The sequence below is a fragment of the Medicago sativa genome, chromosome 1 (assembly GCF_051527215.1).
Source record: "Medicago sativa cultivar Bolivia chromosome 1, Bolivia_mono, whole genome shotgun sequence".
Classification (NCBI taxonomy): Eukaryota; Viridiplantae; Streptophyta; class Magnoliopsida; order Fabales; family Fabaceae; genus Medicago; species Medicago sativa.
The window spans coordinates 95,003,755-95,019,742 of record NC_140749.1 but is presented as its reverse complement, the minus strand read 5'-3'; the positions used below and the strand labels follow the sequence as shown (position 1 = coordinate 95,019,742).

General features: G+C 35.2%; 1 protein-coding gene across 1 annotated transcript; it reads left to right on the top strand.

Annotated features, from left to right (window-relative positions):
- The first annotated feature begins 2,410 nt into the window (after nucleotides 1-2,410).
- PWD (chloroplastidic phosphoglucan, water dikinase (ATGWD3)) lies at nucleotides 2,411-15,586 on the top strand. The gene is made up of 19 exons (XM_085741038.1): nucleotides 2,411-2,663; nucleotides 2,766-3,351; nucleotides 4,902-4,985; nucleotides 5,078-5,209; nucleotides 5,407-5,532; nucleotides 5,655-5,833; nucleotides 7,350-7,434; nucleotides 7,788-7,952; nucleotides 8,330-8,382; nucleotides 8,842-9,050; nucleotides 9,155-9,273; nucleotides 9,653-9,723; nucleotides 9,896-10,013; nucleotides 10,693-10,779; nucleotides 10,855-10,941; nucleotides 11,039-11,115; nucleotides 11,267-11,417; nucleotides 13,566-13,677; nucleotides 14,558-15,586. Exons 1-19 carry the CDS (start codon nucleotides 2,452-2,454, stop codon nucleotides 15,460-15,462), a joined length of 3,558 nt encoding a protein of 1,185 aa, XP_085597164.1. The 5' UTR covers nucleotides 2,411-2,451; the 3' UTR covers nucleotides 15,463-15,586.
- Nucleotides 15,587-15,988: the final 402 nt, after the last annotated feature.

Sequence of the window (15,988 nt, the reverse complement as noted above, 5' to 3'; positions counted from 1 at the left end):
GCTTTTGTCGGTGCAAAGATTGAGAGGGTTCCTTTTTGTCTTGTTATATCAGAATGGGAAACCTACGGTCTTTTGAAAGCTCTCCAATGGGTTCCTGAATGGGATTTCCATGATGTCCTCTTTGAGGTGGATTACAAGTTAGCAGCTGACATCAACCACCCTAAGCGTGATATATCATATATCATCCTTTGGTCTTATTATTAAGGGGTGTATTAATCTTATTTCCTTTTGTCTAAACTTTAGAGTAAGTTTTACTGGAAGACAAGCAAATAGTGGTGTTCATAAGATTGCTAAGGAAGCTTTGTCAATAGCTAGTCGCCAATTTTTTTATCTGATTTCTGTTTTTATTGTTGATGAATTATTGAATAAAATGCCTTGAACTTCTATTAAAATATACTATATTAGAAAAAGAGAAGGAAAAAAAAAAGGGCGTTTGTAACTTTTACCCTATGTTTGGTGTGAGTGAGACAGGGGGAGGGAAGTTGAGGAGTGAGAGGTTGATGAGGAAAAAGGGCGTATGTAACTTTCTAATATTCTTTTCAACATCAATATATTTAAGGGTTAATAATGTTTTTAGTCTCTATAAATATTTACAGTTTTGTTTTTAGTCCATACAAAATAAAATCACACTTTTTAGTCCCTGTGACATTTTTCTTAAGCATTTTAGGGACTAAAAATGCTGATGAAATTTTTTATAGGGACTAAAAATGTTGATGGAGAATTTTATCGGGACTAAAACGTGTGATTTTATTTTATAGGGACTAAAAACAAAATTATGAATATTTATATGAACCATTTACTTAATTAACCCTATATTTAACAAAGAAAGTCTTACATAGATACAAACATAAATAAAATTATTTGGATATACACAACAATGAAGAAAATTAAAGGGTTAAATATGTTTTTATTCCTTACATCTTGCGCCCTTTTGAAGAATAGTTCATACATTTCATTAAATGTTTTTAAAATCCTCCCATTTTATCTCCTTTATCAAAATTAGTCAATGCTGTTAATTCTCTAACGGAATGCTGATGTGGTAGTTGGTGAGGCCTAATTATCTTAAGGTTAAATATGTTTTTGGTTCCTACATTTTTCGTGACTCTGAAAAATAGTCCTTGCATTTCAATAAATGTTTTTAAAATCCCTAAAATAATAAGGACTATTCTAAGTTAAGGTTCCTTCTGTTAGTTTAATTAAAAAAAAAGTTAAGTTAAAGGACCAAACTAATACTAATTAAATAAGTTAAGGGACCAAACTAATACTAATTAAATAAGTTTGGTTCCTTAACATTTTTTTGAATTAAACTAACAGAAGAGGCCAAAACATGTAACAGAGCAAGAGTTAAGGGACCTAAACAGACCTTTTATTACTTATGAGACTAAACTGATACTTTAAATAAAGTTAAGTGACCAAAACAACATTTTGACCATTTTTTTATTTATGGATAAAAGAATTGTACAGTTAACATCACTTATATGCATGTCTGTGCGTCGAGTAAACAAATTCTTGTCACGTCAGTTTTTTTTTGTGACACATCAAAATTAGGGACTAAAATGAATGAAATCTTATTATATTACGGTGGAGGATTGAAAGAATCTTCTTAAGGACTAAAACTCAATTTTGCCTATGTTAGATGACCAAAAACATAAATGACCCTATATTTTTGAAAGAAAATGATCCTATATATATTTCTACTTTACTTTAAATAGTTATGTATTGTCAAGATTTTGTTGGATGTGACAAATTATGAATTTTTGGTCAGGTGTTCACACAAAAATTACCCTCTTTCTCTTAAACTCTTGTTATTAATTTGAGAAATGATGTTTGTACAACCACTTTGTAACAATTTTTTGACAACTTTATCTCTCATACTCACATTATCCTCTTATTCTCTCTCCATTGTTTTTAACTAATAAAAAAAGAGAAAAAAAATAAGTTTTCATCAAAAGTTGTCTCAAATGATTGTTCAAATATCACTACTCTATTAATTTACTTTTCCTCTATGAGAAATGTTAACCAGTGCCTCCATGGCGCTAGTTAAGGGCTTTAAATGGTAACTTATCATAAAAATATGTATAATCAATGCATTGAAAATTGAAATATTTAACTTTTTTATAAAATAATTTCTCTTTTTAAAATCATCAAAGGAGACACTCGATAAGTAAGAGATCCTTGTCCCGATGCATGTCCCTCCTATCCTAACATGTAGTTGTCTACCGACATACATGTGTGAAACAAAAATTAGAATCAATATAACTAGAAAAATAATAAAAAGAAATGTTGTGTTGATTGAAAGCAAAAGAAAAGAAAGCATGTGTAGAGGCGTTGAAATGTAATGCACGTGTGTGTATGGAAAGAAGACAAAGGTGCGAAGTATATTTATTTACTCTTAACTGAACTCAATCCACACACCACACCACCGTTCAGTTGAACTTGAGTGGCGAGGCGATGAATTATTATTATTCTCTGCACTGTCACTGTACTTACACCATCATTCATCCTCCCAGTCCCAGAAGGAATTCGAATCCTAATCGGAATCATCGGAACCATAATCAGCCAAGAGGATTCATTATTCTTCCATCATTATCTTCATCATCATCCTCCATCCATCACCGTCTCGTGTCTGTTTCTGCCTCCTCTTCCACCCAAACCCAACCTAGGTATCTCTTTTATTATTTAATTTATTATTCTTTTTATTTTTTCCCTTAATTATTATTACTTACTTACTCACTATACTCGATCGATTCATGTGGAAAAAAAAGGAACAATACCAACAACAAAGAAGACATTAATGTTCATCTACATCTTCGATTAGATCACCAAGTTCAATTCGGTGACCATGTTGTGCTTCTTGGATCAACCAAACAGTTGGGCTCCTGGACCACCCATGTTCCCTTGAATTGGACACCAAATGGTTGGGTATGCGACTTCCATTTCAACGCCGGCGATCACCTTGAATTCAAATTCATCATTGTCCACCAGGATGGCACTTTACACTGGGAATCTGGTGACAACAGAGTATTAAACTTGCCCAATGCTGGTCATTTTCAGACCATTGCCAAATGGAACAAAACACACCAGACTATGGAGTTACTTCCTTTGAATTTCAATGACCAGAATAATAATGATCAGGGGGAGGCTGCTGCTGCTGCTGCTAGTGCTCCTCTTTCAGATGCAGCAGGGCCGACTCCTTTTGTAGGAGAGTGGCAAGGCAAATCTGTTTCTTTCATGCGATCCAACGACCATCAGACCCATGAAACACAAAGGACTTGGGATACCTCAGGTCTTCAAGGTTTGCCTCTCAAGTTTGTTCAAGGGGATCAAAGCGCAAGGAATTGGTGGAGAAAGGTACTCTTATATATATATATATATTACCTATAATGTTGGAAAATGTATGTCAGTATGTAAATAGTTTAATTTAATGTTATCTAATGATTACATTACACTTAATTCATGGCATAACCACATCTTTGTGTCATTAAAACAAATAAATTTCATCACATGCTTCTCTTTCATCTAAATTTTTATATGATATTTTTAGCTTCATGACTGATGACCCTCATTTGTTCATACCCGGCAGCCCCACCGTGTACCTTATAACAAACCACTAATTAGCTTTTCTTGACTAGATCAACCCATGTTTAGCGGTGCTATCATGCACTTCCTACACATTGCTTTTGCATCTCAGTCCCCAGGTTGCACAAACATTATTATTGTTCCTTCAACAAATGTCCAACTATTGTTTTTCTTTTATAAATATCATCATCAGTAGCCTCCACCATTACCTTTGGAGCCACCTCCTCTCCTATTGCTAATGAGAACACTATGAACTCCCTATGAAATCCAATTCCATCACCAGCTCCAACATTGCTAGTTGAGTCTAGTCTTGCTATTGCTCTCATAAAAGGTATACATTCATATACACTCAACTTCTGGCTTTTCTCCAGATTATGTCACTTTGAATCATCATCGTCTTTCTTCTTTGCATTATGGTTGTCCATCACTGTAATTTGTAAAAATGTCTAGTCCTCTGGCTACAAGCGGCACATTATCCCATCATGGGTGGAGACTAGCCACGATTAGTTGCAGTCATGCCTTTTGAGCAGCGGCATGCAAGACCTAGTTCTTTTTCTTCGTGGAGGATTGTAGTTAGCTGACAACTGGTTTTTACAGTTAAAGTTGGCCTTCATGGAAAGATTGACTGCCTCAAGGCTCGTCTAGTGGTTAAAAGTTGTATTTTGGCCTGGACACCTTCTCATTAAATATGGTTTTTGTTGTGGGCTAATTTGGCTTCTTCAAAAAAAAGTAATATGGTTTTTGTTCACCTGTTTTTGTCTACAATTGTTGTTTGCCATTGACCCCTTCATCGGTTGGATATAGAAAACGCCTTCTTCCATGGTGATTCTACAAATGTTCACAAGCATGGTTTTCCGTCTTAACAAATCCTTGCATATAATCAATCTCTAGGGTTTGGTTTAGTCAATTCAACAGTGTAGCTCGATGATTTGGTTTGACACTAAGTAAAGTTGATCATTCTATCTTTTGCAGCCATTTTACCATAAGATGATTTATTTCTCGTGTATGTTTATGACATTGTAGTCACTAGTACTGGCATATCAGAAAATTAAGCAACCCGGATAATGTTCTGTTTATTCAACAGATATTAAAATTCTTATAAATAGTTTTGCCGATATAAAATTTATAATTCATTCTTTTATATTTAATCTGTAAAACTGTCGAATACTAATTTTTGTTTGAACATAGATTTCTAAGGTTCTTTCCTGCAGTTTTAAATTTGAATGTCAGCTGCACCACTGCTTTAAAATGCCTTTATTTTTTCCGGTGGCTTTCTTTTTAAATAAAAAAAGTTAACTTTATCTTGATTTTTCAATTTGAAGCTTGATCTTGTACGTGATATAGTCGGAAGTGTTCATGGGGAAGATCAATTGGAGGCTCTCATTTACTCTTCTATCTATCTGAAGGTCTTGTTCTGACTTTTCCTCATTATTTATATCTATTCATCTATGCTCTTCTTATATCATTATCTAAGCCCTTCTTAGATTATCTTATGCAGTGGATAAACACAGGGCAAATACCATGTTTTGAAGATGGAGGTCACCACCGTCCCAATAGGCATGCTGAAATTTCAAGGCTTATATTTCGCGAGTTAGAGCAACATACAAGTCGAAAGGATATATCTCCACAGGTGATTTATTTTTATTTCCAACACTGATGTTGAAGTGCAGCCTTTTTGGTTCTCTATTACTCCATTAGTCAAGCCCATCAGATTTTGAATTGCCTATTTAAACTAATCAGTGTTTGTACATAATTCATAACTTTGTAATATATCAGTTATTATTTTTCTACACTTACTTCATTCACCATAAATTTATTTGTATACAGGAAGTTCTAGTTATTCGAAAGATTCATCCATGTTTGCCTTCATTCAAGGCAGAATTCACTGCATCTGTTCCTCTAACTCGAATCAGAGATATTGCTCACCGAAATGACATCCCACATGACCTCAAGGTTATTTTCCCTAAAGTACATGAACTTTGGAATCTTATTGCACTTTATTGTTAATGATAGGTCAACTGTTTTCCACACACACATATATGTATATATAGATGTTTATATTTATATATTTTCAGACACAAATTAAACATACAATACAAAACAAGCTTCACCGTAACGCTGGTCCTGAAGACTTGGTTGCTACAGAAGCCATGCTTGCTAAAATCACAAAGAACCCTGGAGAATATAGTGAAACATTTGTGGAGCAGTTCAAGATATTTCATCGAGAACTCAAAGACTTCTTTAATGCTGGCAGGTTTGACGTGAATATCACAGAGCTGGCTCATTATAGTTTGTAATCATATGTCAATGCATATTTGTTTTTGTTTTGTCTTCCAATCACTCTCTCTTGGAAGTTATTGGAAAAACCCAAGCCCCACATAGGATGAAGATAACGTATGAAATGAGTTTATAAAAGTGACACCCCTCACCTTACAAGTTGGTTTTGTAATGATTAGTTAGGCCGAATATAAAAACATAATTAAGTATCAGAGCCTGTGATTAGTTAGGCTGTCATATCTAACTCCGAGAGTTAGTTTTGCCAGTGTTCTATTACAATGATAGTCTATGCTAGTATATGTGCTATCTATACTCTTATATAGGTTGTAAACCAATTGACTGATAATGAAATTTCCTATATTTGTTGACAAGACTTTAGTAATGAGCTTGTAAACTATGTTGAACCAAGACTTTAGTAATGAGCTTGTAAACTATGTTGCACAGGCTGATTGGTCTGAAGTCTTCGTAAGTACTAGGGGGGTCGATTTTAGGGATAAGGGCAATGAGAGTATCTGAGATCCCTGAGTCAAAATCACCGGTTTGGAAGGCTGTTTTAACTAGATAGAAAATATCATCTCCAATAATATGCCAATATTGCTTGAAGAATATGCAATGGAAACCATCTGGTCCTGGAGCTTTGTAGGGTTTCATGGAGTTTAGGGCAGCAAAGACTTCATTTTTAGTGATAGGTTTGGTAAGCGAGTTGATGTCTGACTCATCAATGGTTGGGTGATTTTCGACATGGATAACTCAGCTGATCTCATCAGTTCCTGCTTGCAAAATTCTGCTTCTTCGACTCCTCCTGACCGGTCAGTGAGATGGAACAACAACGGTACTATCTGCGCTGTTCTAAATGTTGATGGTAACTGTATCGGGAACCCCACCCGTGCGGGCTTTGGTGGTATTATCCACAACAATTCAGGCAACTATTTGTCAGGCTTCTCGGGTTTCATCTACAACCCCAAAGATATTTTGTTGGCTGAACTTTCTGCAGTTCACCATGGAAATTAATCTTAGGAGATAGTCTAACATATTCTAATATTTGAAACTAATTTTACGAGATAATCTAAGTTACTTTAGCATAATATATATTTTCTTATATTCCAATAGGGGTGCCATGCTCTAACTTCTTCAACAAAAAGGATGACCCAGTACATGCATCTGCTCCATTTCAAAGTATAGGGAGTGTCATGAATGCAACCTTATTGTGTCTAGGGAGGCCATTTCCAGGTCTAGAATGTGTAAGATCTAACCTCCAATGTCACAACAACCTTACTGTTGCACTGAGGCTTGACATAGTTTGTGAAGCCTGTAATAATAGTTAGGGAAATAAAGTAGCCGACCTTAATCTGTTATCACTATTGGAGTGCACCTTCGAGTGAATAAAGTATACTAAATATCAGAGATATTTTGAATTATTTTGACATGGAACTAATTAGCTGCTTGAAAACAATAATTTTAATGATTTCACTTATCAATTTGTTGCATTGCAGTCTTGCTGAACAGCTAGAATCAATATATGAATCTATGGATGAATATGGCATGTCAGCACTTAATTCGTTTTTCGAGTGCAAAAAGGTGCATTTGCCTTTTCTGATTCTCTTGTACTTAATTGATTGATTTAGGATCCTAGCTTACTATCTTCTATCGTGCATTATTCTCTCAACCAAATTGTTTTCTCTTCCTTTTCTTCGTCTAAACACTAAATACTTCTTCCATTGCGGGAAAATAACTTCTGAATAGTTTATGCTCATCTTATTCAGCATGAAATTGAATTATTATGGTTGTTAAGCTATTGCATGATAACTAATTCCCCTGTTGGTTAAGTAATGCTGATCCTTTTTATTTGATGTTGGTACTAAAAGCTGTTCTTATAATGGCATCTACTGATAAGTGAATTTTTTTTTTTTTTTTTTTTTGCACTTCTCCAGAATATGGATGGTGCAGTAGAATCAACAGCTTCAAAAGAACATGGAATTAAACTTTTATTTAAAACCATGGAGTCTTTGAATGCTTTGAGAGATATTATTGTAAAGGGTCTTGAAAGTGGCCTCAGGAATGATGCTCCAGATTCTGCAATAGCTATGCGCCAAAAGGTGAGATTAATTTTATTAAAGGGGAATTAGTCACTTTAGTCCCTGAATGGGGAACGATTCGTCAATTTAGTCCCTGAATGCAGATAAATTGCAAAATAGTCTCTGAATGTAGACTTTGTTAGTCAATTTAGTCCCTGAATGCAGACTCCGTTAATCAATTTAGTCCCTGAATGTAGACTTCGTTAGTCACTTTAGTCCCTGAAATTGACCATGCAGGGACTGTTTTGCATATTATCTGCATTCAGGGACTAAATTGACGAATCGTTCCCCATTCAGGGACTAAAGTGACTAATTCCCCTTTTATTAAAGCTTGAGTATGGATAGTAATTTAAAGAATGTTGGAACATCTTTTCATTTTTGTTTCTTTGGAGGAACAGTGGCGCCTCTGTGAGATTGGGCTTGAGGACTACTCATTTGTTCTTTTGAGCAGGTTCTTGGCATACCTTTTCCTAATTTACACTTTGAACAATCATCAGATATTTGGATTTTGAACAACTTTTGTAGAATATATGAATGGCACAATTTTGCAATAGGTAGAGTTCTTGCTAGCCACTTAGATGATAAGGTACAACTAGAATATAATGCATATTTGCTCTAATTGTACGAAAATAGATGTTTATTCAATGTTGGACTTGTTTAAAGAATTATATCAATTATCTAATTCATTAGAAGGGCATACTATATGATAAAATTTGTCAAATTTTAAGAATTGTTAATTATAGGGATGGATTGAAGACAGGCTGCCTAGATGTTACGTAGAAAAATGTAGTTGGATTGAATCATGTGGAACTTGATTTATGGAGATATAAAACTTCTCCAGCTTCACGCCACTTGTAATATCAAGATTTTTCTCATGGTAGAGCATTAACTTCTGAACTCATATGAATAGATTTCTCAACGTGCTTGAAGTTATGGGAGGTGCTAGCTGGCTAGCTGCAAATTTGGAGTCAAAGAATGTAAACTCTTGGAATGATCCACTTGGAGCCCTTATTATTGGAGTCCACCAGATGAAATTATCTAACTGGAAACCAGAAGAATGTGGTGCTATTGAAAATGAGCTTATTGCATGGAGTGCAAGAGGCATTTCAGAAAGCGAAGGTAACTTTTGTACACCTTTGCTTGAATTGTTCTATCTGTTGAATCGTTGTAGACATCTTAACTAATTTCTTTTCATTTTTAAATGTACTCCTTTTTTCTCCCAGGAAATGAAGATGGCAAGAAGATTTGGACATTGAGGCTGAAAGCTACTCTTGATAGATCAAAGAGGCTTACTGAGGAATATACTGAAGAACTTCTTAAGATATTTCCTCAAAAAGTGGAGGTTAAATAGTAATCTATTGTTCAGATAAAGCCTGGTATTTATTGTGCAGTGCAAAATTTTACTAAACCAATATAATATAAACTCACAAAGTGAAGCCCAAGTACAACCAAAACTAGGGAATAATTGTGATTTGCAGCCTACTACGGTCTTTTAATTTTACAATTGACCTTTTAATCAAAATAAGCCAGAATAGAGACAAGATAATTTCATTTCAAATTTGGGAATCGTAATTGTGGTGCATCTTTCATTTCAAACCTGAACAATGTTGGTCTTGTGATACCAATACTGTTTGGTCTTTTTAACCACATTTCTGTTCCTTCATGTTATGTATATGTATTGATCTTTAAAAAAATCAAAGTTGTCACTTTAAATGTTGCAGATACTAGGAAAAGCTCTAGGAATCCCTGAAAACAGTGTCAAAACATATACAGAAGCGGAGATTCGTGCTGGGTATGATAATGCATTATCCTTAAATTTTAATAATAGGAGATTTAAAGGAATTTTAATATGTAGTGTTTTCAACAGTATCTCCGATTTCTTGTCTTCTTTATTCCTACACTGTGGATTTCATATGATAAACATAACTTGTATGTTTTCTAACTTCGCTACTGTAAATTTTTAGTGTAATTTTTCAGGTTTCAAAACTATGTACTCTTCTTCTAAAAGCTGTGAGAAGTACGCTTGGTTCTCAAGGTTGGGATGTCATAGTTCCAGGAGCTGTTTTAGGAACATTGGTTCAGGTATTGAGTGTGTTTAGAGAAATCATGTGTAATGTTATTACGATAGTTACCCTGCGAGCATGGTGTGTGTGAGAAAGCTTTATAAACAAAAATCCTTCATTATTGAATTTAATGAAGTGAATAACCCTTGCTCAGGTGTCTTAGAATTCATCCTCATACTAATATTACTACGACTGCTGCAAGATGGAGCATAAATGATATTCATGCCTAACTTGTTACAAATATCAAAATATACTGCAAAGTTGTTATTTTTACCTTCCAAAATACCAAATTTCCTTCAGAAAACTGTTATTTTTGGATCATCAATCAAGCAGAGATCCTTGTCTGCATCAGAAAAACCTATTTTAAAATGATTATTATCATTATATAGAATGCCGCGACTTGATGTTCTTAAATATATTTTAGATTGTAATGCTTCAGTACTCAACATATTATCACTATTTTATGAAAAGTTGTGTGTTCAATGTATTGGAAATTGTAATAGGTGACTTTTTGAAAGAATAATTGCTAAATTTGGGTTCCTTAAAGAGTGTCCCGGGGGCACTCGTTAACAAGACCCTTAAAGTAATAACCAAATAGATAAGATACTAGCTAGGGATTATCCCCATCCAAATACAAAAACTAATAAAAAATTCTTCACGTCATTATGGCTAACATGAATTTGAATTTATTGACCTAGGTTGAAAGAATTGTTCCTGGGTTGTTACCATCTCCAGTGGAAGGTCCTATTATCCTCATTGTTAACAAAGCTGACGGTGATGAAGAGGTATATTTATACTTCCTTGAGAGTATACAGAAGTCTTAAATATATTAATATTAATAAGTTTGATTGCGCCGGCAGGTAACAGCTGCTGGGAGGAACATAGTGGGAGCTATACTTAAGCAAGAGTTGCCTCACTTATCTCATCTAGGTGTTAGGGCCCGACAGGCAAGTCTTATTTCTAAATATGCAATTCCAATTAATGATTTTGAACTGTGAGCTTATAAATTGTCATTGACATTCATACAACAATTGCTTATTGCAGGAAAAGGTCGTCTTTGTCACTTGTGAAGATGATGAAAAAATTGCTGATATTCAAAGGCTTATTGGGTCATGTGTAAGGTTATTTTCAAGACAATTTTCCCATCCATGATTGTCTGTCTTTAAATATGAAATCTATATTCCTTTCTTCAAACTATTTTGATTATATTGTGAATAGATCTTATTCTATAATGTTTTCCATGTTCACCTTTCCTGCTTTCCAACTTTTCAGGTTGGAAGCATCTGCCGCTGGTGTTAATCTGACGTTGTCCTCTTCAGTTGACCTTGATGGCAATTCTTCTGTTGAAAGTGCTTTTGATGATAATATCTCTGGGGTTGATGTTCCTGCTTTCTCTGCTGGTAGAATCTCCAAATATAGTCAGGTAGGTAATGACTAAATTATTCATTTCAATATTTCTGGCTGTGTTTTGACATTTTTTTTTGTATCTAGAAATAAACTTCTAGTTTTTTTATTGTATATTGGTTTGTTTCTGAGCCTATATAATAGAATCTCTGGTGTAGTTTAGACACACAATTTCACCGTATGCCTCTCGTTTTCTCTCATTCAACAAATTGCTCTAAGTCAAGCATGCTTAACTTTAGAGTTCTAAAGTTGTGTGTTACTGAGAAGAAAATTCACCTTGTAAGTATAGGTAGTACTAATTAATTCCTTTAAGCCTTCTTGAACTGAAATCTAATACTGCACAATCTCAAAATCCCTCAACTGAACAATCTCATACTTAGCCTTATCCATGCCTCATCTTATGCCCCAGTCACCATTCCCTGTTCTCTTTAGTTCCTAGGTGTCAACATTAGGAGTGTTGTTAGGTTAGTGTTGTTATTGAGTGGGGCTTGCACAAATAGTCCTGCACTTGTACTTGACCTAATTATTACATGTCATTCAATCTTATCTCATAATATTCAGAGTAATGATTTTTGTATGCAGATTATTTATTCAATCATCATCATCATCATCATCATCATCATCATCATCATCATCATCATCATCATCATCATCATCATCATCATCATCATCATCATCATCATCATCATCATCATCATCATCATCATCATCATCATCATCATCATCATCATCATCATCATCATCATCATCATCATCATCATCATCATCATCATCATCATCATCATCATCATCATCATCATCATCATCATCATCATCATCATCATCATCATCATCATCATCATCATCATCATCATCATCATCATCATCATCATCATCATCATCATCATCATCATCATCATCATCATCATCATCATCATCATCATCATCATCATCATCATCATCATCATCATCATCATCATCATCATCATCATCATCATCATCATCATCATCATCATCATCATCATCATCATCATCATCATCATCATCATCATCATCATCATCATCATCATCATCATCATCATCATCATCATCATCATCATCATCATCATCATCATCATCATCATCATCATCATCATCATCATCATCATCATCATCATCATCATCATCATCATCATCATCATCATCATCATCATCATCATCATCATCATCATCATCATCATCATCATCATCATCATCATCATCATCATCATCATCATCATCATCATCATCATCATCATCATCATCATCATCATCATCATCATCATCATCATCATCATCATCATCATCATCATCATCATCATCATCATCATCATCATCATCATCATCATCATCATCATCATCATCATCATCATCATCATCATCATCATCATCATCATCATCATCATCATCATCATCATCATCATCATCATCATCATCATCATCATCATCATCATCATCATCATCATCATCATCATCATCATCATCATCATCATCATCATCATCATCATCATCATCATCATCATCATCATCATCATCATCATCATCATCATCATCATCATCATCATCATCATCATCATCATCATCATCATCATCATCATCATCATCATCATCATCATCATCATCATCATCATCATCATCATCATCATCATCATCATCATCATCATCATCATCATCATCATCATCATCATCATCATCATCATCATCATCATCATCATCATCATCATCATCATCATCATCATCATCATCATCATCATCATCATCATCATCATCATCATCATCATCATCATCATCATCATCATCATCATCATCATCATCATCATCATCATCATCATCATCATCATCATCATCATCATCATCATCATCATCATCATCATCATCATCATCATCATCATCATCATCATCATCATCATCATCATCATCATCATCATCATCATCATCATCATCATCATCATCATCATCATCATCATCATCATCATCATCATCATCATCATCATCATCATCATCATCATCATCATCATCATCATCATCATCATCATCATCATCATCATCATCATCATCATCATCATCATCATCATCATCATCATCATCATCATCATCATCATCATCATCATCATCATCATCATCATCTGTACTATGGGCCTCAACTGAACATAACTCTATTTGTGTCAAGGGTGCTTCTTCTACTGAAGTTATCTTGCTTCCTGATGCTGAGACACAGACTTCCGGTGCAAAGGCGGCTGCATGTGGTCACTTGTCATCATTGTCTTCAGTTTCTAGTAAAGGTAATAAAAGCAATACGTGCCGAATACCTATGTCATGGTATCAATCTCACAGACTTGGAGCGAATATCCTCAACTCAATCGTTCTAATGATACACTACGCATTATTTCAAGTATTCTTTTTATTTTGGTTTAGCAACACTCATAAGAATAGCAATTCCAGCTGAAGAATTCTTTTTTAAAATTATTGATATCAAGACTTTATCCTCAGAGTTTTACTGAAATAATACAACAACAACAACAACAACAACCAAGCCTTATCCCACTAAGTGGGGTCGGCTACATGGATCAAATGACGCCATAGTGTTCTATCAAAAACCATATTTGGATCCAGCTCATTGACCTCTAAATCTTTTCTAATGGTTTCTCTAATGGTTTTCTTAGGTCTTCCTCTACCTCTTTTAACCCGGCTCTCCTCCATTTGATCTACTCTTCTTACAACGGCATCTACGGGTCTTCTCTCTACATGTCCAAACCATCTAAGCCTATTTTCTACCAACTTTTCTACTATAGGTGCTACCCCCACTCTCTCTCTAATGGTGTCATTCCTAATCCTATCATGTCTAGTCTTACCACTCATCCAACGCAACATCCTCATCTCCGTTACGCTTACTTTACTCTCGTGTTGGCTCTTAACCGCCCAACACTCCGTACCATACAACATTATTTACATTATTTACATTTACTGAAATAATGTCTGATATTTTTTTATTCATATCAAGACTTTATCCTCAGCTGAAGAATTATTTTTAATTAAGCTGGAAGACGCTCATGCAATGTTGATTGTTGGTGATCGACCAGTCATAAATGTAAATTTTAATATTGAATGACAATGATTTATTCTCGCAAGCTACATTTCTAAAATCTAATTTTTGAATGACAGTTTACAGCGATCAGGGGGTGCCTGCTTCCTTTCAGGTTCCTTCTGGGGCAGTTTTACCATTTGGATCCATGGAATTGGAGCTAGAGAAGAGCAACTCCACTGAAATATTCAAGTCTTTACTGGACAAGATAGAAACAGCAAAACTGGAGGGTGGTGAACTTGATGGTCTATGCCACCAACTCCAGGAATTGATTTCTTCCCTGAAGCTATCAAAAGACATCATTGAAAAAATTGGAAGAATGTTTCCAAGCAATGCACGATTGATTGTTCGATCCAGCGCCAATGTGGAGGACTTGGCTGGAATGTCAGCAGCTGGACTTTACGAATCAATACCCAATGTGAGTCCTTCCAATCCAACAGTCTTTGCAGATGCCATTGGCCAAGTATGGGCTTCACTGTACACGCGAAGGGCAGTGTTGAGCCGCCGAGCTGCTGGTGTGCCTCAGAAGGAAGCTTCAATGGCAATTCTGATCCAAGAAATGCTTTCACCAGATCTATCATTTGTACTGCATACTATGAGCCCAACTGACCAGGATAACAATTCTGTGGAGGCTGAGATTGCTTCTGGCCTTGGTGAAACTCTAGCTTCAGGAACCCGGGGTACACCATGGCGTATATCATGTGGGAAATTTGATGGGCTTGTGCAAACACTGGCTTTTGCAAACTTCAGCGAGGAGTTGCTTGTACGCGGTGCAGGGCCTGCGGATGGGGAGGTCATCCATTTGACGGTGGATTACAGCAAGAAACCACTGTCAGTTGACCCAGTTTTCCGTCGACAACTTGGTCAACGCCTTTGTGCAGTTGGGTTTTTCCTCGAGAGAAAGTTCGGATGCCCACAGGATGTGGAAGGATGTCTTGTTGGAAAAGACATTTATATTGTTCAGACAAGGCCCCAACCCCAGTAGAAATATGAATGGATATTGATGACGGATGAACTTAGTTGCAGGAAATTTCTAAGAATGTATGTGGTGGAAAATGGAAATGGAACGAAATCATATCAAAAAAGCAAGATGAACACAATTTTGAATATGCCTTTTGTTGTGACTTCTTACAGTTGAGATAAGCTGTCAGTGACGGCATGTAAACTATTGTACCTTGCTGTTTAAAAATAGAGCAATGATATTTTAACAACCAAAAATCAACAACTTTTGTGACAACCACCAATTTTCAAAGGAAAAGTAGATAGTGACACGGAAACCAAAGCAATAGAGAGAGAAAGTAAAAAGATAATGTGAGTATGAGAGATAAAGTTGTCACATAAGTTGTCACAAAATGGTTGTTAGAATATCATTTCTCTTAAAAATAAATCCTTAAGGAACAAACACAAAAATGTAATACAAGTGTTAGAGATATAACAAATGTTAGTTGCTCATGCAGTGCAACAAAGAGAAGGCAGTTATTGTTGGTGTTTGAAAAGACTTTAAACATTTA